The sequence below is a fragment of the Wolffia australiana genome, chromosome 15 (genome assembly GCF_029677425.1).
Source record: "Wolffia australiana isolate 7733 chromosome 15, ASM2967742v1".
Taxonomy (NCBI): domain Eukaryota; kingdom Viridiplantae; phylum Streptophyta; class Magnoliopsida; order Alismatales; family Araceae; genus Wolffia; species Wolffia australiana.
The window spans coordinates 1651282-1677913 of NC_135849.1; the positions used below are offsets into that span (position 1 = coordinate 1651282).

The 26632-nt window shown below is 40.1% G+C and overlaps 2 protein-coding genes across 3 annotated transcripts; one reads left to right on the forward strand and one right to left on the reverse strand.

Moving 5' to 3' along the window:
• Positions 1-243: 243 nt before the first annotated feature.
• On the forward strand, positions 244-8768 carry LOC144712807 (alpha/beta-Hydrolases superfamily protein). Its single transcript, XM_078587130.1, has 11 exons — positions 244-788; positions 3929-4004; positions 4883-4968; positions 5940-6033; positions 6114-6190; positions 6323-6450; positions 6570-6641; positions 6755-6825; positions 7996-8071; positions 8253-8396; positions 8488-8768. Exons 1-11 carry the CDS (start codon positions 474-476, stop codon positions 8525-8527), a joined length of 1179 nt encoding a protein of 392 aa, XP_078443256.1. The 5' UTR covers positions 244-473; the 3' UTR covers positions 8528-8768.
• A 5516-nt stretch (positions 8769-14284) lies between these two features.
• Positions 14285-19538, reverse strand: LOC144712873 (Tetratricopeptide repeat (TPR)-like superfamily protein). Of its 2 annotated transcripts, XM_078587239.1 has the most exons (6): positions 18966-19538; positions 18584-18670; positions 17291-17425; positions 17119-17205; positions 16966-17037; positions 14285-16339 (listed from the first exon to the last, which is right to left on the reverse strand). In XM_078587239.1, exons 1-6 carry the CDS (start codon positions 19128-19130, stop codon positions 14570-14572), a joined length of 2316 nt encoding a protein of 771 aa, XP_078443365.1. In that variant the 5' UTR covers positions 19131-19538; the 3' UTR covers positions 14285-14569. The 2 variants fall into 2 exon arrangements, with proteins under 2 accessions (XP_078443365.1, XP_078443366.1); XM_078587240.1 differs by lacking the exons at positions 18584-18670; positions 18966-19538 and adding an exon at positions 17680-17745.
• Between the last annotated feature and the right edge of the window lie 7094 nt (positions 19539-26632).

Below are 26632 nucleotides of genomic sequence, written 5' to 3' on the forward strand. Positions count from 1 at the left end.
ACAGAAGATAGATAAATAGAATATCTCTCTCTGTTCTCTCATCTGTCTTCTCTCTATTCTCTCATCTCTCTCTCTCTCTCTTCTCTCATCAGTCTTCTCTCTGTTCCCTCTTCTCTCTATTTTCTCATCTCTCTCTCTCTCTCTTTTCTCTCTCTCTACCTCTCATCTCTCTCTCTCTCTATCTGTCTATCAATCTATCTATATCTCCTGCTATCTCTGTTCCTGATTGATTCATGTCCCTGCACGCCTTGGAAGAGTGAAAAAATCTTCACTTTCATCTTTCATCCTCCATCTCCACCCACTTCTCTCTGCATCATTTACCCACATCTCTCCTGCATCCTCCTCTCCCCCCAAGTCAAACTGCGCCACAAACCCAAAGAAAGAGAGAGAGAGAGAGATAACTAGATATAGAGAGAGAGAGAGAGAGGAAGAGAGAGAGAGAGAGAGAGAGAGAGAGAGGAAGAGAGAGAGAGATGACTTGGGCAATGCAGGGGGCGGCAAGCGTGGTGCAGGGGAGCTCAGCAGGGTCGCTGGGCTTTGGGAAATGGAAAAGAAGAGATCTTTGCGAAGGGGGGAGATGGGGGAGGAGGAGGACGATCGTTTGGGCAAATTCTTCCTCTTCTTCTTCTTCTTCTTCGGATGGGGGAGAAGGGAAGAAGGGAGAGGGGAAGAAGGGAGAAGAAGGGTTCAACCCGTTTGGGTTCGTGACGGATAATCCTTCGAGCCGCGCAGCGATACAGCTTCCAGAGTCTCCTGCTGACGATGGCAACGTCGGCCAGATGCTCTCCGTAATTACTTACCCATCTCCTCTCCTCTAGACCTCTCATTCTCTCTCTCTCTCTACCCTCTTTCTTTCTCTACCATGTAGGTTGCTTTCTCATTCTCTCTCTCTCTACCCTCTTTATTTCTCTCCGATCTTGCTTACTATCTTATTCTCTCTCTCTCTACCCTCTTTCTTTCTCTACCATCTAACTTGCTTAATTGCTTTCTCATTCTCTCTCTCTCTACCCTCTTTATTTCTCTCCCATCTAGCGTACTATCTCATTCTCTCTCTCTCTACCCTCTTTCTTTCTCTACCATCTAGGTTGCTTTCTCATTCTCTCTCTCTACCCTCTTTCTTTCTCTACCTTCTAACTTGCTTAATTGCTTTCTCTCTCTCTCTCTACCCTCTTTATTTCTCTCCCATCTAGCGTACTATCTCATTCTCTATCTCTACTCTCTCTCCTGTGATCTCTCTTTCTCTCTCCCTACCTTCTCTCCTGCTATCTCTCTCTTTCTCTCTCTACCCTCTCTTCTGCACAGACTGCACTCTCTCATTTCTCTCTCTTATTATCGCTTTCTCTCTCTACCCTCTCTCCTGCAATCTCTCTCATTTTCTCTGTCCTATAGCCACTCTCTCTACCCTCTTTCCTGCAATCTCTCTCATTTTCTCTCTCCTACTGTCTCTCTCTCTACCCTCTATGCTGCTCGCTTTCTCTCTTTCTACCCTCTCTACTGCAATCTCAATATACTCTCTCGTGCTATCTCTCTTGTAATCTCTCTCTTTCTCTCTCTCTCTACCGTCTCTCTTGCAATCTCCCTCTGTCTCTCTTTCTCAACCCTTTCTCCTGTTGTCTCGTTCTCTCTCTCTCTGCCATCTCTCCTGCTATCTCTTTCTCTCTCTACCATATCACCTCTAATCTCTCTCCTTCTCTCTCTACCCTCTCTCCTGCTATTTCTCTCTCTCCCTACCATCCCTCCTCTAATCTCTATCCTTCTCTCTCTACCCTCTCTCCTGCAATCTCTCTCTTTCTCTCTCTCTCTACCCAATCCCTTGCTTTCTCTCCCTATCTGTATATTTCCTCTTTTACGAAGTACCAGTCTCTCAATGCCTAAACGTCTCTCACTTCTTCTGTGATCTTCCTCTCTCTATGGCATTTTCTAATTTTTTATTTCTCTGGCTTAATCTCTGTCTCCCGATGTCTTTCATAAATTTCTACATATCCCTATCTCTCCTCTCTTACGAACTCTCTCTCTCTCTCTATTCCGATGTCTCTCTTCCTGCTTCTCTCTCTCTCTCTCTCATTCTCTACATCACTCTTCTCTTTCTCCCATTCCCTCAATCCCAATATCTCACGCTGTGCTTCAATCTCTCTCGCTCAGTTTTCATTCTCTTCCTCTCTACCTCTTTCTTTCCTCCCTCATTTCACTCTCTCTCTCTCCACTCACTCTCTCTCTCTCTCTGTCTTTTCACTCTCTCCATTTTTCTCTCTCTTCACTCTCTCTCTTTCTCCATTCACTCACTCTCTCTTTCTCTCTTCACCCAGCCTCTCTCCCAACTCACTCTCTCTTTCTTTCTTCACTCTCTCTCCCACTCACCCATTCACCCTCTCTCTTTCTCTCTTCACACTCTCTCTCTCCTCTCTCATTCTGCATTCACTCTCTCTCTCCCCACTCACTCACTCTCTCCTCTCTCTTTCTCTCTTCAATCACTCTCTCTCTCTCTTTCCACTCACTCACTCTCTCCTCTCTCTTTCTCTCTTCAATCACTCTTCTCTCCTCTCTCTTCAATCACTCTCTCTCTCTCTGTCCACTCACTCACTCTCCTCTCTCTTTCTCTCTTCAATCACTCTTCTCTCCTCTCTCTTCAATCACTCTCTCTCCTCTCTCTTTCTCTCTTCAATCACTCTCTCTCCTCTCTCTTTCTCTCTTCAATCACTCTCTCTCTCTCTGTCCACTCACTCACTCTCTCCTCTCTCTTTCTCTCTTCAATCACTCTTCTCTCCTCTCTCTTCAATCACTCTCTCTCCCCACTCGCTCACTCACTCCCTCTCTCTTTCTCTCTTCACTCTCTCTCCACTCATTATTCTCTCTCTTTCTCTCTTCAGTCTCTGTCCACTCACTCTCCTCTCTCTTTCTCTCTTCACTCTCTCTCCACTCTCATTCTGCATTCACTCATTCTCTCTCCTCTCTCATTCTGCACTTACTCACTCTCTCTCTCCTCTTTCTTTCTACAATCACTCTCTTCACTCACTCTCTCTCTTTCTCCTCTCTCTTCACTCACTCACTCTCTCTCTTCACTCACTCACTCTCTCTCTTTCTCCTCTCTCTCTTCACTCACTCACTCTCTCTCTTTCTCCTCTCTCTCTTCACTCACTCACTCTCTCTCTTCACTCACTCTCTCTCTTTCTCCTCTCTCTCTTCACTCACTCACTCTCTCTCTTCACTCACTCTCTCTCTTTCTCCTCTCTCTCTTCGCCCACTCACCCTCTCTCTCCTCTCTCTGTCTCGTCACTCACTCACTCTCTCTCCTCTTTCTCCTCTCTCTTCGCCCACTCACCCTCTCTCTCCTCTCTCTGTCTCGTCACTCACTCACTCTCTCTCCTCTCTCTCTCTCTTCGCCCACTCACCCTATCTCTCCTCTCTCTGTCTCGTCACTCACTCACTCTCTCTCTTCACTCTCTCTCCTCTCTCTCTCTCTGCGCCCACTCACCCTCTTTCTCCTCTCTCTGTCTCGTCACTCACTCACTCTCTCTCTTTCTCTCTTCACTCTCTCTCCTCTCTCTCTCTCTCTTCGCCCACTCACCCTCTCTCTCCTCTCTCTGTCTCGTCACTCACTCACTCACTAACTCACCCCCTTTCTCTCTCCTCTCTCTTCCCTTTCTCCTCTCTCTTCGCACACTCTCTCTCTCTCCTCCATCTTATATGCAAGTATATATATATGTATATTTATTATCCCTTGTCTATCAGTCTTTCTCCTTTAGCCGCGTTGCTCTGTTTCAGGGGTAGTTTAATTGATAAACCAAGTGATAAAATAATGTTCTGATATTTTCTCTCTAAGAAAGAAAATGGTCGGATCTTGCTTTGAAATTGTTTGAAGCAGTTATCTTTTCTTTTACATCTCCGTAAATTTTTAATCATTAATTAATTTTTTCGCCCTACTATTTAGAGGATAGAAGATAAGGGAAAGGACTATGGTTCTTACGTCAAGTCAGGCAAATTCGTTTGGTTCGTAAGAGAAACAGGTATTGATATTTTCTTTTAAGTTTTATGGTAATCAAATGACATCACTGGATACAGAAGAAAAAAATTCAGGGCGAATGGATTCTTCTTCTTCTAGATTGTAATTTGTTGAATCGTCAATTATTAAGAAATCCAAGCATACATTATACTGAGAAAAAAAAAAATTTTGGGCGATCAAATTCCTGATGAAATAATGTTATGTTGTCTTTAGCGATCACAAAATTAAAACAGAGTGAAACTCAGGATAATTATTTATTATAAAATCATATCAGTAGATTGAGAACAAAAATTGTCAAATACTGAACAAAATACCAGAAGTATTTTGTTCATTATTCTTTTTTGTCGAATTTATTCTTTCTTTTGGCCAAAAAATATTACTCTGTCATACTTATCCTTTCACATCGTTTCCTGTTTGATTGTTCTGACGAAAAAACCGTTTGATTCCTTTCAAGAAAAACATGCTTTACTCTGCATTTTTTTGTTTTTGATTATCTCTTACTTTTTTGTTCTTCTGATTGTTTGATTTCGGATTTCAAGCCTACTACTATGAACAAGTTTTTCTCTGTTGTTCTTTTTTGATAAATCATTTGATTCTGCCAAGAATCTTGATGCCATCGAATCGTTTGTAAATCTTTGAAAGAACCCCGCTGTCAATTAATACTCTTTAAGTTTTATTTTTTATTTTGTAATTTCTTCACGTTTCTGACTGTTCTGGAAACTGTGTTTCCCATCTTGAATCCTTACTTCCATGATATACATATATATGCATATATATAACTTGAGGGATTAACCTTTTTCTCCTGGGAGTAGAAAATATGGATGACCTAATTTTATGCTGGTTTTCCTCTTCTACCTCTAATTTTGGGGAAAAAAACTTCAGGTTCATCGAAAAACTCTCGCGGTACAATCGTGTTTCTTCATGGAGCCCCAGCACAATCTTTCAGCTATCGAGTTGTCATGGCTCAGGTGCCACCTTTTAATATCAAGTTCATTTTAGAAAATATTTATTATACCTTTTCATCTGCATGTTTGGTGTTCGTTTCCTTCTAGCGATAAAAAATAAATGCAATTTAATCATCATTGTCTCTCAAAACATAGACATATTTCTATCTTAGTTAAATTTCTGCAATATTCTTCCAAGATCGTCCGTGAAATTTTAAAATCATATATATCGGGGGTTTGGTTTATGCTTTAGCTTTGAAATCTTTAAAATTTTCATATCCTTAAAGCTCCAAAGTGAATGTGTGGAAGGAAAAGAAAAAAAATGCTCTGACAGAACCTTGGAGATATTAAACAGTAAAAAAAGTCTTTATTTCTACAGAACAACAGAAGAAAACTTGATTATGATGATCATCATGCGGAGAGGATAAAGTGATTCATTAAAAAGTCATAACTGGGTGATTACTCATTCATTCCTTTTCCTTTATTCATTTCCCTAAAAATTAGCACAAGATTCTCTGGAAAACCATTGGTGATGGTATTGATGGTGTGATCTTGTTGAGGGATTCTATACTTTAGACATAGATGCGATGATGAGTTCATTGGAACATTCGAGTAATAAATTATTGACTGTTTCTTCTTCTCCAAGGTAGTTCCTTGGAAAATCCTAATAACAAGTCCTGACGACTCATTAACAAGTAATGAACTCATCTTATTAAAAAATCTTACTAAAACCTTAGTAACTGTATTTTTAACTGTCCATAGAGAACCGTCATGAATACATAGAAACCCGGAACTGATTTCTTTTGTAATTTAAGGTATATCTTCAACTAGGTTGCTCTCTGCATAATAAATTTTCACGTCAAATTTACTAAAAATGTTGGGCGTAATGTTTGAAAAGTTTTCTGGACTTCGGAGATGATGTGAATCATAAATCAACAAGTTGGTTTTTGTAAAATTATTTTTTATTTATATTTTTCGAATCTTTCTCAAAACAGATGGCTGAAGCTGGTTTCCACTGCTTTGCACCGGATTGGATAGGATTTGGCTTCAGTGACAAACCTCAACCTGGTTATGGATTCGACTACACAGGTGGGGGCGGACATCTACTGGAAAAAGTAATTTTACAGGGTTGTATTCATTAAATTTGTTTTCTTTAATTTGGATCACAGAGAAAGAATTCCACGAAGAACTTGAAAGGCTTTTGGCAGTGCTGAAAATCGATTCTCCCTTCATCCTTGTGTCTCAGGTACGAGAAAAAAACTTTCCTGTGGACCTTTTATTGATGCGATTATGTAACGTTTTTCAATTCTTTTTAATAATTAGAATAACTATTATAATGTCCAACTTTGAAACGTAGTGTGTTACTTTATTTTTTCAGGGTTTTCTTGTCGGTTCATATGGACTGACTTTCGCTTTGAACAACCCAGAGAGGGTTTCAAAGATTGTGGTTCTGAATACCCCATTGACTGCTTCATCCCCTCTTCCTGGATTGTTTCAACAGCTGAAGTAAGATTTCTATGTCTCATTTAATGTTAGTTTACTACAAAAATGTATTTCTACAAAACTGAACACAAAATTTAGTCAGTTTTATTGTAAACCCACGGAATCATTTTCTATCCTTTCAGAATCCCTCTCTTTGGAGAATTTACTTGTCAGAATGCTGTGATGGCTGAGCGATTCATCGAAGCAGGTAGCGCGTACGTAACTACTGAAAATGACATCTTCTTTATCTTTTAATTGTGTCTTCATCTGTCTTTCATAATCATTATTCATTAAGTTCTCTTATCTTATCTTGTCTCCTTTTTGGCAGCTATGTGCTGAAGTTGGAAAAGGCCGACGTGTACCGTTTACCATATTTGGCCAGCAGCGGTCCCGGATTTGGTAGGTTGTATTTTATGGACGCATTATTTTCAATTTATGCTGTAAATGAATATATTTTTCATGTGATACGACCCTAGACTTCTCTAAAGGGTTATTTCTGTCATTTCCCATCATAGGGTACTTCCATCTTTTGCCTTTAAGGTAATTTTCCTTGCTAATATATGTATTCTGGGTAATGACCTCTTTCGACCCTAGACTGCTCTAGAGTATTTTTGTCGTTTCACCCATCATAGAGAACTTTAGTCCTTTGCCTGTAGGGAAATTGCCCTTTAGGTATATGTAGCTCTCTCTCTTAAGGAGGGCAGCAAAGAGGAGAGTAAAATCGTCGAGTTGGACCCCTATCTTTGTCAGGAGCCCAAATCCTTGTCAGGGATATTTTAGCCTTTTGGAGTTATTATTGTTCTTTTCAATACTTCTTGTCTTCCCCTAAGGAGAGTGAGAAGTTGTCATTGAAGTGGGCAGGAGAACTTTCCCAGAGGGTATAGTTGCCTGTCGGGCCTGTAGTTAATTGATATCTTTCTTATACCCTCTCCTCTCTATCTTTCTCTCTCTACCTCTTCCAAGTCCTCTCTCAAAAAGGATCTACTTTAGGTTCTAATCAGTTTCCTCTTTTCCTTGGTCATTCCCTTTGGCTACTTCTGAATCATTTTCTCGCTACCCTTAATTGAAAGAGAGGGTATAAGAAACCATTAGCTTGAAAGACCTTATTATATTCCCGGGAAATGATTTCATATTTATCAGGCGCTGACTCAAATTGTTGATCTTTTACAAACCCGTTTAAGTAAAATTTGTTTTTTTTCTACGATGGAGTCAAGCTTCTTATGATAAATTAACAACATGTTTTTTTCTCTTTCAGTGTTAGACTAGTCCTGTTTCTGTTTTTCTTTCAAGTGATTTCTTTGTCATTGTGATTTCACATATTGTAGGTCTACCCATTAGTGGCCCCAATTGTGACAATTTGATTACTTAAGAGGTTTAATGAATGAAAGATTATTTTCTGGATCAAACCCTACGATAGGATGGGATGGGATGGGGTGGCTGCAGGGACTGGTGCTGTTGCACATTTCTAGAATTTTGAGCTCAATATTATCGTAGTACTTTCTTTTTAATGTGTAAAGAACACAATTCATGCATCTATTAATAATCTAATAATCGTGTTCCTGTTTCCAGCGCTTCTAGAAGCCACAAGAAAAGCTGACTTCAAAGCAATATCTTCTCGAATTGAAGCTGGATTTTCTGCCGGAAGGTACTTTATTAGAAGGGGTTCACTTTATCTCCATATTTCGCCAAAACCAAAAAATGACTTTTGGCCATAATTTAGTCAGAAATTTCTAGTTGTGAATTATTTGATCCCTGGATTATGAAGATGTCCAATTTCATTGATCAATCACAAAAAATGGTCTTTATTCTCTTGTTATTCATGGAAGATGGAAGAAACCGATTCTTCTGGCATGGGGAATATCGGACAAATATTTGCCCAAGTCAGTAGCAGAGGAATTTAAAGAGGTTAATCCTAGCGCAATTAAGCTCAAGCTCATAGAAGGAGCTGGACATATGCCACAAGAAGATTGGTAAATTTTGTCTCAGTTAAATGCTAAGTTGATCTTCTGTCTCAGTCTTTCCGTAATTTTCCATCAAAATTGATGTTATTTTCTTAAACAGGCCAGAGAAAGTTGTTGAAGCACTCAGGGTGTTCATATGAGCTGCGTGGTTCAAGGACTTCAAACATTACACATTAGAGTCGAGAAAGCTGGCAGAGCTGGAGGGGATTTTCTGACAAAAATAAATTTACAAGTTTTTTATGTAAAACATTTAATGTGCCATTTACTTTTGTCCTCTTCCTCTGCTCGCTATTCCATGTTTTCCTGGAAAATGAATGTATTGTATTTGTATTTGTGAATGAGATTCATCGTTTATATTACATGGAGAACCTTCCACTTTTATATCAGTGCTTTCTTTGAATTTCGATATATATCATTCATTTTTGAAAATTCCCTTCTCTTTTTGTCACCCGTTGTCTTGTTGTACTGACTTTTTGGCGTAGAGTTGTGTGACAATACCTGGTCCTCCTGCAGTAGGCACTCCACAGACGAGCGACAGAACAGAGAAATCAGATGAAGCCTATGGAGTTACTTGTACCATCAACTCTGGTCAAAAACACCTTTAACATAAGGTACATCAGTAATTGGGTGATGATACCAAGGTCTAATGTTTATTTGTTTAGGTCGACAACAAAGAAAAATCTATACAAGAAAACAAATCATATTGTAAGGCCCTTCAAACTGGTGAGTGAATGTCATCCATCTCTTACGTACCAATGAGACGGCGAAATGTGGGTTTTGAACAGTCCTTTAGTGAACACGTTGGGACACTGATCTGTGATGAAAAAGTTGCTGACATTATTCTTGATATTATCGTTTCTTAAGTTCAGATCTATGTTTACTTGTTTATTTCAGCCATAAGGTAATTGGGTTGAGAGCAGTATAAATAGCTGACTTGGTGTCACATAAGCTTGATATCTTCTCATAACAAAGCTACAAATCATCAAGGATGCACAAGCCACCAGACTTAACACCTATCATGAGCCATTTTCTTGAATTCTGATTCATTGATTTATTGATAAAACCACAAACTTTATCTTACTATGTTATGATGGTGTTAAGACCCTGTGCATATCTATCCATAAAAAAGAAGCAGCACGTGAGTCCTAAAGACGGGTGCTAAAGTGTTACGATCCCCATGAAGATCTAACAAAATCAAGAAATGGGACGAGGGGTAGAGAGGAGAATAATAGAGATGGAAGAGGTAAGAGAGAAGAAGACAGAACGATAGGTGAACAAAATCTCAAGAACCTCCGAATCGGGAGTTCTTGCCCTCACGAAAGCCGGATACAGCTACTCGTGCCAAGAAACCACAAGTTGATCTTTCATCAAAAGCCCCTCTAATGACCTTACAAAGGGGTATTTATAACCCTACAATTTCAAGAATCGGTTATCTCATCAGGACTCTAACATAAAGCCTCAAATCCCTAGGAGGGATTCGAGGCTAGAGTTAGTACATTTTTTGCATTAAATGAAGACAAACTGCCGGAAGGTGCCCGGGAGGTTCCAATTTGGACTTTGGGCGACTCTTCTTCTATATCCCTCCATCTCTCCTTGGATTGGGACCCCCCCTTTCTTAAATACATAGTTAGGTTCTCATTTTTGCAAGTAGAATTTTCATAATCTTTACCTTTGGTGTTGTTACAAATGCAAAGTCACCTCTTATTAAGCATATTAGCCAGATACTGATTATATCATCTACATTTCCAACATAATCAACATCAGTATATACCTCCAAACCTGATGAATCCCTGACTGGAGTTAAGTCCTTGATGTTTGGTGTTTGTGGCCTATCTACTTCATCGGTCCGTTATCTTTTTCGACAACTACATTTTTTTTTGATTTGGGATAAGGGTCATAGCATGCCCTCCGGGTCTATTTTCAGGTGGATGAGCATTGTCACGATCGTGACAATTCCAATCGCAGTGTCGAATCTGATACTCAAGTGGATATGATTCGTCATGCTCAAGACAAGTCCTATCATGACCTCGGGTTACTAACTAGAAAGTTTGCTCACTAACCGCCTTAAAGGAGTGGATTGGATGGTTTTCCATGTGGGTTAGACGTCTGCTGACATCACGGAAACCTGAGGATCGGATTTCTAAGACAAGACCAACATTATCTTGGACAGGGAGGTGGAGGAGGCGGTGATGGATCTTGGATAGGGAAGAGAGGCCTCATGGTTATCTATGGATGGATCAGCCATGGCAGTGACACATTTTCCTGAACACAGATGCATGCAAGATGAAATGGTGGATGGATATAAAATGATGTCTAAAATGTATAGAATGTAGGTAGACAATGGTTAGTCTCTGATACCAATTTGATGCAGGATGACAAGGATTGACGCGAAAAGGGACAACTAAAGGGAAGCCTACGTTTGATAAAACAGACTACAAATTAACATGATCGATTTGAACCTGTAACCCTCAGTAGAGTATCCTTCTTCCTATGGAAACTAACGTATCGAGGGCGGCCAACAAACTGAATGACCTGATTTCTTCAACAACTCAGGTCTTAATTGGTACCATAAGTTTGGATTTGTTCAGTCGGCAAACACACTAACTAACACAAAATGAACTTGAACACAAATTATTGAGATTCACACATTTGTAAAATGTTTGTGAACATGTTTGTTGGTTCATGAAGATTTTATTAAATGATAACCAAGAGGGGTGGATTGGGATGAAGGTCGGAAAAACCCTTGGTAAGAACCTTCCTCTCGTTCTTCCCCCAACTCCTACCCTAACCCCCCTCTCTCTTGGTGCTCGCCAGAGAATTGTCAACTGTGGTTCGGAAGCCTCGACGTCTTGTGCGAACGGACGGCAGTGTTCCTGTTTAACTATTGTGCCACTTTGGAGTATCGATTTGTGCTGTTCTGAACCCAATTATTTTGACCGAAGAAAGGGTCCTGTCAGATTCTATCGTCTCTGGAAATTCAGCCATAACAGCTGCATCATCATCTGTTCAAGAATCATATCATGAGTGTCTACGACTAGGCCCTGATTTGTGAGATGTTTTGGATTTTATCTCTCGAAGAAAACAATATCTACAGACACTATGTGATGGAAGAATGACCAAGTGAGCTACTCTTAGGGAATATGATTTTTAAAAATTTCACATCAATTGGACCTTTTAAAGAACTTGGGTTAAAAATATTTGTTGAGCCACTGCAGAAAATATTTCAGGAGATCTCATCTATATGATTTCATAAAAAAATATAATCCGTCCAGATTAATCATTCAAAGAATGAATATCCACAGATAAAAGTCTCTACTTGTGAGTGAGAATAAAACATTCTTCCTTTACTAAACATTGGTTTAACAATACTGTATCCGATACGTGTATACCATAAGCTACAATAAAATGTTCTATAAATAAGAATAAATGTATAAGATAATGCAAGTTTGAATTTCATGAGTACACTACATGGGTGCTTGTTTATATTTCATATTTTTTATTCCTGTTATGGGACCATGTAATGGAAGATATTGTAAAGAATAAAAAATGAGGTTCGAAGAGAGAGATCTAAATAAGGCAAAGGAGAAAATAATATCATCTACAACGCTAATACAGCCATGTGGATTGTACATCACTATTTTGGATTAGTACAATTAAGAACATAACTATTTTTCATGAGGTCACCAGTAAAAATTAAGAAAAAAAAACTAAAATACAATGATAAGATTCATATAAGAGGAAAAATTAAAATATGAGGGATTTGGACCAATTATTAGATCTTTTCATTATATTTTCAAACACTTAAATAAACTTGATATATCATTTTGTCTTCAATATTTTTCCCCATTATTTTTATATGAATCTCCTTAAAAAAGCTGCGATAAAACATGTATTATGCCCCATTTATATAATTGATTTTTTATCTCTTGAGTAGGACATTAATCAGGGGATTTTTTTGATGTGTCTGCTGTAAAATATGATTATCCCTCAGTCGTTATTTAATTATTATGAGGAAATCTAGTTTATGAAATTCATCAATCAATCACACTACCTTATTTAAAAGTGCTAGAATTAGATTCTCTTGCAAGAAACTTCAATATATTAAGCCTGCATAAAAAAATTAAGACCAACAGTGGAAACTGACAAAAAATGATAACCGTATACATATTTTAAAATGATTCATTGTAAACATTTCCATTGGTTAATGATTTTGCCATATATTAACAGAGGGTTAACAATAAAACAAATCAAATTGGTGACCATGCCTTTAGGTAAATGGATTTATCATCGTTGTTTTCTTTGTGCTTCAGGCCATTTGTCAGAACTAATGAAGTCTGAGGTATTTTTTTCTTTGTTCGGTCTTTGACCCTCTTTCCCTGATTTTTGAGTGTTCATCAATAAATAATTTCTTTCCAAATAAATTGGGTTAAATATGAGATACTACTTTTAAATTATTATTCTCACCATTGCTTTTTTAGGAGCTTTAGTCAATCAATGTAGTTTTTTGCAGTGAAAAGTTATAATATTGCTCTGTCATTTTAGTTTTAAATCAACTTTTACCCATCATTTGTATGTCCTACATTAATTTGTCCGTGGAATAAATTTGTAGGGTCTGATTTATAATGTGTATATTAAATTTAATATCTCATATATATTGCATTTGCCCTCCACATTTAGAGTATTTCTGCATTGATGAAAGTTGTTTCAAGGATATAAAATCCGTGATGTGATTTTCATTCTTCATTCTCTTTCTGCAGTTTTTATTTTTCATTTTCTTGTTTTTGGAATATTTATGTACTGTCCATTTCCTTGGAGTAATATCAACACATTCATGTGATGTCCACTACCTTTGTATTTTGCTGTATAATTATCATTCAGACAAAATCAGCTGAGGGGGGATAATTTCATATGATCAGATGGCCAAATTAGACATTCTTAAGGTGATAATCACCCCCACAAATGAAAATTGGAAAAACTATTTGGTGTGGAATCTTATGATTCTTGTAAAAAGTTGTGCTTATAAAAAAAATTAAAAGTTTACGACCATTTTCCCATTTTTTCCCTCCAAATTGTTTATCCCAAAATTTCATGAAAAAGGGATGAGGCAAAAGAAACGTGGAAGGAGAGGGAGAGAGATATCAAAAGTATGAAACGAGAAAGAAATAAGTGAGAGATAGAGATATAGATGGGAAGAAAAGGAGAGAAAGGGAGAAAAGAGAGAAATACAGAAGGGAAAGGAAGAAAAGAGAATAAAAGAGTGAAATGGGGCAAGAGAGAGAAGATAGAAATGAAAAGTGAAAGTGGAAGGGAAGATAAGGAGATAGAGAGAGAGAGAGAGAGAGAGAAAGAAATACAGAGGCAAAGGGACAAAAGAGCAAAATGAGACGAGAGAGAATATTGAAATGTGAAGTGAAAGTGGAAGGTGAGATAGAAAGAGAAAGAAATACAGAACGGTAAAGAAGATAGAAATTTAAGTGAAACTGGAAGAGGAGATAGAGAGATAAAGAAATACAGGAGGGAAAAGAAGGAAAAAGCGAAGCGAGGCAAGAGAGAGAAGATAGAAATGTTAAGTGAAAGTGGAAGGGGAAATTGAGAGAGAGAAGGAGAGGGAGAAAGAGAATTTTTTTTTTGAAACAAAAATAGAGAAATACAGAAGGGAAAGGCAATCGAGAGACAGAAATAGAGAATAAGAGAGAGAGAGAGAGAAAGAAAAAAAAGAGAAAAATGGAAAAAAGGAGAGAATAGAAATAGACAGAAAAAGATGTAGTGAGGGAAAAGAGATGGAGAGGGAGACACCAAGAGGAGACAGAAGAGAAAACGTTTGGAAAGATTTAGCCCTCTAAATCAGAAAAAAATAAATGAATTAACTAATTGAGAACTAGAAAGAAGATAAAAAATATAAAAACAAAACATGTATAGATGACCCTATTCATTCCCCCAGGAGCTTCAAAAAGGATATTTTGGGGACAACAAATCTGCTGAAAACAAGCATCAGCAGTCCAATTTTTTTTACAACTAAAACTCAACAAAAAAAAGGAAAACAAAATTACTTATTCTACCACGTGGGTATGTTACATACGACCCTACCATCAATCTAAAGGGAAACCCTCAGCGTGGCGTCAAAGTAATTCTCAGAGTTCAGAAAGACTCCATACCTCGGGGGGATGAAAAGAATATCCTTATCATGAACCGGCGGACACTATACCGTTGGCGAGGAATCTGACGTGGCTGCAACCCTTCAGCTTGGCCACTGCATCCGACGTGGACCCTATCCGAAGGTCAACGTAAGCCCCGGCCACTAAAGCTTGCGGGTCCCCCGGGTTGGCCATTAGGGCTTTCCCTAGAAACAGCTTGGCTCGGTCAAAGTCACCCTGGACTGCACTCAATAAGCCCAGGTTCACGAAGAGGCCGACACGGGCCTCCTCCGGGCCCACAAAAAAGTTTGACTTTGACCATCTGCCGCTCGTCTGATGCGGCGAGATGGACGAACCTGGACCGTTGGATGCGCCTGATTCCTCCTGATCTGGGACTCTCTGAGCTGTCCATTGTAGCACATCTTCATCCTTGAAGGGCAAGCCAACGGCGCCGCTCTCCGAGACGTACACCGAGAGCTGGTCGACGGCTTCCTCGGGCCGGTTCAGCCGGGCGAGCGCCTCAGCGGCATAGACCCGGGCGAAGAAAGAGTACACTCTGGAACATTCTGGAAGCTTCTGAAGCTCAGAGGCACTTGACAGGGCCCTCAGCGGGTTTCCCAAAGTCAACTCCACAAATGCCAGGTCAGCGAGCGCCGCCTGCTTCACCAGCCTACTCTCCCTCTTGCACAGTCCTTCATAGGCATCGACCGAGCCGTCGACGCTGGGCGATTGGTCAACACTGGCTTTTCCTTCCAGGCTTACCGTAGACTTCGTCTCCAGCCGGTCCAGCTGGATTAGAGCATTCAGCAAGCACTGCCGGGCAAAGGGCAGAGAGAGAGTGTACACTTGGCGGCCTTCCGGAGGCTCCAGGTGGCCAGCCTCGGGCCCCACCGCCACCGCTAGCCGTCTCCACTTGCCAGATCCAAGAACACAGGCCGCCACAACTGAGCCGGCCCGAGACCCAGCCAGGGCCATGAGACAGCACTCGGCGATCCGAACCCAGAGAATTGGACGGCTGCCGATATGCGGAGCTGCCACGTTGAAGCATTTTGCAGCGGGCAACGGTTTTTGGCAAGTCAATAGCTGCAATCCACAGTTGTAGGATATGAGTGGGGACTTGTCCTGGGAGAAGGCCAACAGCTTCATGGGTTTTTCTCTCTCCTGCTTAAGCAGAGAGCTGCTGTTCTTTAGAGCTTTGGAGAACAGAGCCAAAGCCGTTTGGTGCTTCTGAAGTTGATGATAAATACAACCCAGATTGTTGTTGAATACGCTGAATAGCCCGGGATCCGACTTGTTGCTGGATGTCATCAAGAGTTTCATGGCCTTCCGATGGTTGCCGCGTGCGTACTCCAGCTGGGCCTTCAAAAGAAGGGCGACTGACGAGTCTCTGCCACGCGCCATGTTCATCCCGAGCTTGACCTCGCGTTTTGCTGCCTTTAGGTTTCTGGTGAGCAGGAGAAGTTTTACTTTGTAGAGATGGGTTTTCAGCTTTAGATCTGCGGCAGCGGGGGCAGGCCGGTCAACAGGGGCGAGGGAGATGTCAGGGGCTGTTGACTTTGTTAGGGTTTGGCCGCTGCTGTCCAGAGAAGATAAAAAGGTTTCATATTCGATGGCATCTTCCGAGAGCATCCGGTCTAGAGAACTTTCAGGGCGTACAGAATCTGATGAATTAATTTCAGATGAATTGACTGCGCTTGACAGGGCGTTGACTTTTGGTCCCTGATTGGGAGGCTGATGTAGAAGAGCGGGTGCAACGTTGTCTGATTGGTTTATCACATACCCTTCGCCAAAAGACTTCTCTAGGTACTGGATTACATCCTGAAGTCAGGGGGGAAAGTAAAAAAGATGATGAACACAGGAGTCAGAAAAGGTTTTACTACTTTGTGGATAATTTTAAGCATGAATTTAAAAGCACTAATTTACTTCCATCGTCAAAACGCAATGTTTGGATGATATGAACAGCCAACGCAAGAAATCTTGAACGACGAACAAACTAGAGCTTACTTTTAGTTACATCCATTAACTTTCATCAATAAAACTGCGTAAATCCATCGGAAAATACAATACCATGTCTGATGAAATTTGCTACCTACTCCAATAAAGAACCATTGGTTAAGCTGATTCCTTTAAGAAATGAAAGGCGTTTTAATGTTACATTGGGGTATTTCTGTTTACTCCGTTTCTTTCAAAATAAAATTCTGCTTACGTCAACCCAACACGAAATTATGGTGATTATTCATGGACGCTTTTTCTCAAAAAAAAAAACGAGGATTGGACAATCTGGAATCAATGAACACGATTTTTCTAAATTCAGATAAAAAACTGACTGCGCACCAACGGACAACTTTTGTACTTACTTAACAAAGTATAAAAGAAATCTGATAGGAAAACAGAAATCCAAGGATAATATGGAAACTGACGATACAAACACTTTGTCCACTTACAGCAGCCCCAGCGGCATTGTTCAAGGCTAGTGCAACATCTACTAGTAGAAGGCAAACATTCAGTGCTGTTGTCTGAAAATAAAACACGAAATACCGATCAGACTGGCAAATAACATTGAAAATTGTTTCTCAAAACCTTTTTATCACTAATACCTCATCTAAGGGATGTAGCTTCTGATAAAGGGGTTCCAGCAATGACGCAGCACGACCATAATCACGGAGATGGAAAAGGACAATTGCCTGAAAACATTTTAAATAAAGAGCGTATATCAAAGAAATATGAATATGAATGAAGCTTCAGGTATCGCATAGAGTGTCAACGTACAGTGTTAAGTGTTGCAATTGAAGTGTCAACATCATTTGTTAATGAAACATTAAGGCTATCAGTAGGCATCTGATGTGCAACGCCAGAGATCTCCGAGTCCTCAAGGGATGCTCGACCAAGGTCTTCACTTTTGTTCTGAAACATGGTGCATAAGGAATTGAAAAGGCAATCGCTTCACCCACATCAGTTTCAAAACATAAAATACAGATGAAAGCCATCTAGGCTGAAAACTTAGACGCATCAATTAATACTAGTTTTGACAGTATGTCAATGACAGCGCCAACGTCATTGTCACAGTCAAACCTCCAAAAGTTAACCCCAGATCATCTTCAACTAGGCCGGCTGACGTTAAGAACAACATAGACAACAGGGTTTTACAATATTCTTACCAAGAATTTTAACAAGTTGACAGGTGACGTTGATAGATAGAGTCAATCGTCTGTGATACCCATCGTCAACAACGTCAACTGTCCATGGAAACATCATCAATGTCATCGTCAGCCATAAATTTGGCAACGTCAATAACGTTGTCAATGTCAACAAGAACCGATGACATTGACATTGAAGACCGCGGAACCCAATAAATCGGTAGACTATGACCACATTTTTCGAAATATACCATCTTAGAAGAGAACACATACCAAAAGTGAATGAGACGCGAGTTTACGAGCGTTTACGAGAGATGAAGGTTCCGACGGCACGAGTTTACGAGCGGCGCGACTTCAGGAGCAGAAGGGAGCAAAACGACAGAGCAAAAGGTGCGACTTTGGGAGTGTCAAAGAAAAGATGAATGGTTTTCTCTACTTTGACATTATTTATAAGGTTTATTCAATTTCTTGAAGCTCCTAAACGCTCGTAAACTCGCGCCTTACGAAAAGTGAAATGACTGCTAAGCTTAACAGGAACTCTCCTGTCAAAGTCCAGATTTAAAAACCTGGACAATAGATCTAGTGATCCAATGAATAGATGTTCCATTCACATGGTGATGAAATCAATCAACGACAACAAAGGAAGGCGGAAGCAGTTTGATAACTGCCTTCTGATCTGGATCCTTAGAAAGAATCAATATTCTAAGCCACGGCAAAGTTATCCCATTGAATCACCATGAAACAAAAGAGATTTTAATAGTTTCTACGACATAATGGACCATAATCGGTGGGTTCATGTAAAAGAATGATTTAGATAAAATTAAGCCCTCGGAAAGGAAATAGGGGGAACAATGAGGGTAAGAATCGGCATGATTTTAGTGCGATCTTTCTTTGAAAAACAATTTTGGATTTGAGTGCAACCTACCTTCACTCTTTTGAGAGCATCAAGGAGATATTTAGGGTCAGAACAACCATTACGGTAGAACTCAGCAATCGCAATGTTATGAAGAACCTGAAACAAGAAAATCCCATGTTAACCACAGAGAAGGGCAAAACAGTAAAAGAAAGAGACCCACTTAGATAAAGCAACCATCATCCACCAATTATCAAGCTTAACAATCTTTCAACCCCAAACTTTCCTCACGGCAAATAATTCAAACACTGAAACACTGCCTCATAAAGAAGATCATCGAGACCCAGTTCATTTTAAACAATTAAAACTTAAAAGTTCTGTCCTACCAACAAAAGAATCGAAAAAAAGTAGAAAATTCGTGTAAATGGTGGCAAAAAGGTGTCGATTGTATCACCTTAGGATCTTCCTTCTTCCACTGAAGAATATGATTCAACACATCGACGCAATCCGAAAATCGACCGCACTGGAACAAAGAAGCAGCGTCTTTTGCAAGCCCACAAGCCACAGTCAGAGCCGCCCCGTCGTCATCGACCAAAGCAGACGAATCCCGACCGTCCATGCCCAGATCGACGATGCCGCACCAGATCGAAAGTACCCCGCCAGCGCCCCCGCCTTTCCTGCCCTAATCTCCGATTCAAAACCCTACAAACCAACGCTAAACAATCTTCCATGGCGGCGCAATCTCCATGGATTCAGCTTCGAACAGAGCCCCCAAATGCTGCGGCGGATTTGCAAGCTTTGAACCCAGATTAGGGTTTCTGAGAGAGATCGCAATCGCCCACGAATCTGCCAGAGGTGGAGGTCGGCAGAATCGCCTCGTTCGCAGAGATTGAATGAAATCAAGAATCGCTGGAGTTGTGGAAATTGCAAGTAGCACTAATTGAATGAAATCCGAAGATTGGAGAAGGGATTTTAGAGAGAGAGAGGGGGGATTGAGAGTGAGAGTATAGAGAGAATGAATGATAGTGAGAGGTAAAAAGTGGGTTTTCTTATATAGCGGTGACCGGATTTCGAATTCGTGCAGCGTGTCTTAAACGATTTTGGGGAAGAGGGGATCTGGGAACCGCTTCCTTAATTACCCCTTTCTCTCTCTCTCTCTCTCTACCTTCTCCCCTTTCTCTCTCTGCCTCTCCCCCTCCCCCTCTTTCACTAGTTCACTCTCTCTCTCTCTCTCTCTCTCTCTCTCTCTCTCTCTCTCTCTCTCTCTCTCTCTCTCTCTCTCTCTCTCTCTCTCTCTCTCTCTCTCTCTCTCTCTCTCTCTCTCTCTCTCTCTCTCTCTCTCTCTCTCTCTCTCTCTCTAATTCTCTCTGCCTCTCCCCCTCCCCCTCTTTCACTAGTTGACTCTCTCTCTCTCTCTAATTCTCTCTGCCTCTCCCCCTCCCCCTCTTTCACTAGTTGACTCTCTCTCTCTCTCTAATTCTCTCTGTCTCTCTCCTTCCTCTCTTTCACTAGCTTTCTCTCTCTCTATAATTCACTATAATTCTCTCTGTATCTCCCCCTCCTCTTTCAGTAGCTCTCTCTCTCTCTCTCCCTCTCCCTCTCTCTCTCTCTCTCTCCCCCTCCCCTCTCCCCCTCTCTCTCTCTCTCTCTCTCTCTCTCTCTCTCTCTCTCTCTCTCTCTCTCCTCCCTCTCTCTCCCCCCCTCCTCCCTTCCTCACTAATTCTCTCACTCAAAATAATATAACTTCCCTTTAAATGGGGGTTTAAATTGTCATAATAAAGTTACTATTGATGGGGGATCATCCAGCTTCGAAGACCCCGTCGAACCAGTTCGTTGAGCGATGGCTCACGCGCGAGACCCAGCCTTCGGAGTACCCCGCCTCGTCAACGGGCCACAAAGGTTTGACGTTATCTTCCCTTATCCTTATGTTTTCTTTGTTTAATAGACCTTGTATGTTGAACGCATGTGTGTTTTTTTTTGTTCATTCGCTCGTGTTTGGGGCCGTTGTACGAACCAACACATTTGTGAGTGTGTGGGCATGGTAGTAGGTCTCTCTCTCCTATTAGGGGGCCCTAATTACTTTAACTGAGACTTCTCTCCTTTATTTGTAATGGGGGAAGGCCCATATTTGCCCATATGAACGGTGGGGCCATCAATAGGAAAGGAAAGAGAAAAAAAGATTGAACAAAATGCGATTTTTTAGGATTTTCCCTGATTTTTTTAGTGTTTAATTGAGTTTTTGCCATGTTTATGAAATGCCACTGCAAACTTTAGAGAGAGATAAAACCTTAGAGATCGCCGAAAACCGCCTCCGTCTTCGTTGATAATCGCCGCCACTGTCTTCGCTGGAGCTCTGCCGCGCAGTCTCCGCGGCCTTCCGGCCACCAGCCACGGCCGCAGCTGCGACCGCAACCGCAACCGCGGCCGCCGTGGTCGCCAGCCGCTTGTCGCCACCGCCGCGCCTTGCCACTGCCGCTATGCCCTGCCATCGCCGTCGCGCCCAGTCGTCGCTGCACCTTTCTGTCCTGCAACCTCCTTGCCACAATACCATGTTGTCGCCTAGCGGCCGCGCCCTACTTTCTTTTGCGTCGTCGCGCCACCTCACTCTGCCATCTCTACACTGCCATGCCCTATCGCCATTGCGCCTCTTGCCACGGCCGCTGCCACTTACGCCGTCAAGCCCTACTGTCGCTTACGTCACCGCGTTTAACGCTGCTCCTGCCACAACGCCCTTTGGTGCACCCGCCTCTGTGTCCGCCGCGGTACCCGTCGCCATGCCTCGCTGCCACGTGCGCCGTTGCTCCAGCCTCCCCGCCGCCGTGCCCGCGCCACTTTGTTGTCACACTGTCATCGCCGCTGCCACGCTCATCGACGCCGCCACCATGCACGTCACCGACGTTGCTACTCCCATAGTTGCCGTCGTTCGTCAATGCCCCCGTCGTCGCTCGTCATCGCCTGACCGCTACTGGCCCTTTTTTCGTTGATACAAATGTCAAGCCATCCGTCACGAATCGGGTACGCCCACACTTGTTCCCTTTTATGCGTTCAATTATTTCTTTCAGTGCCTCTCGAGCATGTCTCCACTGCGGTGGTTAGGTTAGTGATAGATAGGAAAACTTTAGTGGGAATAGGTATCTATTGGTACGATCTTGGTTGGTGCTTCAAACGGTGATCGCACGAGCGGCAATAGTCGTACTCACACCATCTGCCCTCAACCCGTCGTCCGGGTCATCGGGAGCCTAGTGGCATTCCCATGTCATACTTACCGTAGCCTAGTGGTCGTTGGCGTTCGTCGATGTCCGACTTATACTTCTCACTGCTTTCATCGTTGCATCGTCACTTGCATTACATCCACATTAGTGGTCTCCACTACTTGACATGATTACTCTCACCCTCCCTGTGTGTAACATGAGCCGTTTGATCTTGACGTCCGTCGTGTTACATACACTATGCTTGATTGTCACGCGGACAAATTCTGAGCTAGGAAACAATGCTCGAAACTGGCATGTTCCGGCCTTAGTGCTTGGAGCAGAACATTGAACAGCCTTGATCTCTTGCAGTGGAAGCCTTCGCAATAGCTTAACTACGAATAACAGGGGTTAGAGGAGAGGGTGGGGACGCAGCCCCGTCAAGGAATAGGATCATTGCATTAATATCGTAATGAGGTTACATCATAGTCATGGACATTACTTGGGGGAAGATGAGATGGTAGCGTCGCTCTTGCACCTTGAGGCCCACCACTCCGCGCATGCGCGCCCTCGCCGACCCCGTTGCCACATGTGCGGCCCCGGGCCGAGCGCCGTGCAACCGTGGACATGGCACTAGGCCATCTGACGCCCATCCCAGCCTTAAAGCTCCACGTGCCGCCAGCACCCGCGCTGACACCTATTACGCATGGTCCGCCCAGACGCCGTCGTACTTGACGCCTCAAGCTAGCCGCTATGTGCCCAGCCTTACCCTTGGGGGCGCTAAGCACATGCGCCGTCTCAGCGCTCTCTGTGCACCACTGCCTTAGTCTCCTGGCAGAATGTCTTCCAGCCAGCGCCCCCCACACGCGATGCACGCGTGCAGCCGCGCGGTTTCCATGCACGACTCCGCGCGCAGCACCGCGGTACTATCGCCCAGCCTGCACGTCCCGTGTCGCTCGTGCGCCCGCTCTCGGAAGCCCGTGCGCCCAGCACATGCGGGCCTCCCTTGACCTGCCACGCTTGAGCGCCGACTGGCACACGCACCATAAGGGAGATGGCCCAAAAGATCATGGTCGTGCGTCACCACCCATAGTGTGCGTTGTAGCGTCGCACTACTGGACTCAGTCTCCAAATCGTGAGTCTAGCACACAGACATGTCCCCCAGTTAGCACGCAGGCCTCTATGCAGGAATGCCACATATTTTGGGCCCTTACATTGATATGTAGTATAAGCTTATACATATGTACGTATGAATAAATTATGTAAAGCCATTCTGCCAATAGGGGTCTTTTGTGAAATTGTATGAATTACTTTTGGGGGGTAATTAAATTGATAAAACTGTCGAATTAAAATTACAAGAAGAATTATATTGCAGAAGTGACAAATTAAGTGTCAAGATAACTAACCCTAAAATATTAGCAATACAAATAAAATATTTAAATTTATTTAAGATATCGCGCCTTCATAAATTGATAAAAAGAGGCTTACATTTGAATTTGAGATTTTGTATGAATGTGGGACTCTCAATAATCAACCATTTAAATTATTTACATAAAGTGAGTTTCCATTAAATATTGGGGATTTCTAGGGGTATTGTAGAATACTGCCTCTTGTGGTATTTTTGAAATTTTTTAAAGAATCTTATGCATCTTTAGAAGACTAAACCTGAATTCATCATGCAGAATAATATAATGTATTCATAAAAAATATTAGTCAAAATAATTAACTAAAAATATAAAGAGATGTGTTAATTTATGAGAAACTTGTAATTAGGATGATACTCATTTATACAAAGATAGAGAATATCATAATACAAGTCTCACACATTTGAATTTGATATGGTGCGTGAAATAAATTGTAAGACTCCCATTAATGAATTTTTATATTATTTGTGCAGTATGATTTCCTTTTGGATGTTCAGGATGTAAGTATGGTATGACATGACACCACCTCCAATCTAATATTGTGATTATTTATTTTCGTGATTTTGATTTTTGTGATTAAATATATGAAAATTTTAAGGTTGATCATAAGCATGATAACTTAATGGGTCCATTTCGTGTTCCAGTGAAGGTTCCCTACGTGTGATGCTACTTTCAATTTATTTAATGTTTTATTGAATCAATTTTCTTGTAATATGGGATATTGTTTCTAAAACATTCGTTATAAAATCATTGGCTTAGTAGATATTTAGCAATACTTTACTGATTGACCCATTAAAATGTCCCTACAGATGTAGGAAGAGGAACTGAATTAATAGTTTCAGTTTACAAATTTTGAATGCTAATAATAGTTGATTCCCCTTCTAGAAAAGTTATATTAGAATGGAATAATTTATTTATTTTTTCATGTCCCATGTTTTATCTTGACAACTTCATATTATAGAAGCCCAATTTTAAAAAACTAAATAATAATATTTCAGAACCTCGAGGGCATGATCACTGTGTTCATTTAAAACCTTAGAGGTTTTTTAGATTAGTTTTCCACAGGGAGTATGCAAAATAAAATTATATCAATATATCCGTTAAATTTTTTGTTAATTTTTTAGAATAGTTATTATATCTTATCAGCTTACAAAGTCCAATTCTACAAGACATATTTTCCACGTGGATTCATAACATAAGTTATACAATACCTCATGAGCCTTTTGATATAGTCAAGGTGCTTAAGTGTTTTAGTGTTATTTAAAAAATAGAAAAAAAATTGAGGACTGAGGTGATAAAAAAAATCATTTCACTTGAGACGAATAAAACATTTGGTACAAATTTTATAGAACTCTTATCCCAAGAACTCTAGTGTTAGGGATGCATACCATTAAATTTGAGTAGTCATCATAGAGATGCTCATTTCTATCAAACAAAACTATTATATTTTGGTTTATACTTCATCTAATTAATTTTATCTGAGGTAAAACTTATGGTATAGATCTGAAAATAGAGTAATTTGATGCTTGATTAACTGAGTCAACTCTCTTTCCAGTTTCATGTACTATTGATGTGTATGAAAAAATGTAAAAGAATGAAATAAATACACTACATAAGGATTAAACAACAATTTAGTGTTTACACTCCCAATTATATGAGTATACACTACACTCTAACTGACGAGTACCTAGATGGGGAAGTAAACTCAATAATTGAGGTGCAAAAGCGGAAGCGTTAATCTAAGCCTACATTCAGAGCTGACACTAAACTAAAGAGTTAGGTTGCTGGTCTAAGATTTGAAGATTAAAAGACCAAATAGATATCAAAATATAACTCTTTAAATCAAATATTAAATCACTAAGACTTTGAAAAATTAGACTTCTTATTGGGGGGCTCATATGGAACTATTTAGCTCCTGATGCTATATTTTGAAAACATAAATACGATCATAATTTGGAAGCGTATTTTTTCTGAATACATTCCACAATGAGCCCAAAAAACCTCTGGCACCTGAATCCCAATACCAAAGTCAAAGAATGGGGATACAATGCATATGTATCATGCATGTATAGTACATTTATAATCATTTTATGCATTATATTGATTAAAATGATGTGTTATTATATTTTTTATACATATTAAAATCATTAACATATAATCTTGTATTTTATATTACTTTAAGATATACCAATTAGAATATATTTTACAAGATATTTATTCAAAAGTTAATCTAGGATTTTTCCTCAATCAGTATGGGTTTTTATTTGTAGAAATATCTATCAAATTATGTCTTTTATGTCATGGATTAATAAATTCATTTCAGAATACATTAGTTTGTATCATTATCTCTCCCTCTGTTGAATATATACCCTAAATTCTGTTGAGAAAAGTTGTAATATGATTTTGTTGTCACATGACATTTAAACATGACTAATCCACTCTACTATTCAGAATATATTTATCAATGTCTTAAAAAAGTATGGTATTTCTGACTTATCCAGATGGTTACTAAACTAATTTTTTAAAAAGAACTTTACCACTCACCTCAAGAACAAGTTTATTGAATTTAATATAAATATGAAATATATAAATAAAATGTAAATGAAAAATATTAAAATTAATACCATTTTAACCTCAAAGAATCCGAGCATACATGTAAAATATAAAACTTTACCCATTACTATACTACTTCACACAGAAGAAATTTAATTTTGAATATTTCGGGAAGGCTGTTAGGTGATTGGTAAATCATTTTAATGGGTCACTTTAAACATACGAATATCAGTTCTATATTGTTAAAATATAAATTTAGAAGGTATTTTAACTATTCTGGAAAAAATATTTCCAAACATATATTTTTTTTAAAAGTTAAAAGGGTCAAAGGGAGACATTACGTCAAGCTGTTTGCAAGTGCCAACTTGATCCGTGACTAGATGCAGTTAACAATTAATGATCCGCCATGTATTGAATGAATTTTTTATTATCCATTCTACGATAAATTTTATGAAGCATTTCATATGTTAATCTTAAGTATTTTTTAATTTTCCCAGAATGCATTCCCTTTGTTTGCCAAAATTTTTATAAGTATTAACTTTATGATTGTTTTATAAGAGGAATGCATTGTAGTTTTTGTAAAAATGGAAGTTTTTCAAGTATATGTTTCTATTCTTTTAAAATGAAAGCTAATTATAAATTAATATACTAAAAAAATATCTGAAGACTTCAAATAAGAAAAATAATATCAGGAACCAAGTATTGGGAAGTGAACCAAGTGAGTTTCACCTTGAGAGATTTTGTGTATGCTATTCCTCTGAATTTGACCCACACAATCAGATTTTCAAAACACGGAGACCGCTATACATATTCATAAAATGATACTTATATTCAAACTAAACATTGTAAAATTTCAAAAGGAAACTTCAAATAATAAAGAGTTTTGAAGGTGACCCCTTAGACCAGCACTATGAATCTTCCTCAAAATAGAAGGATGAATATATAGTGTTTGAGAA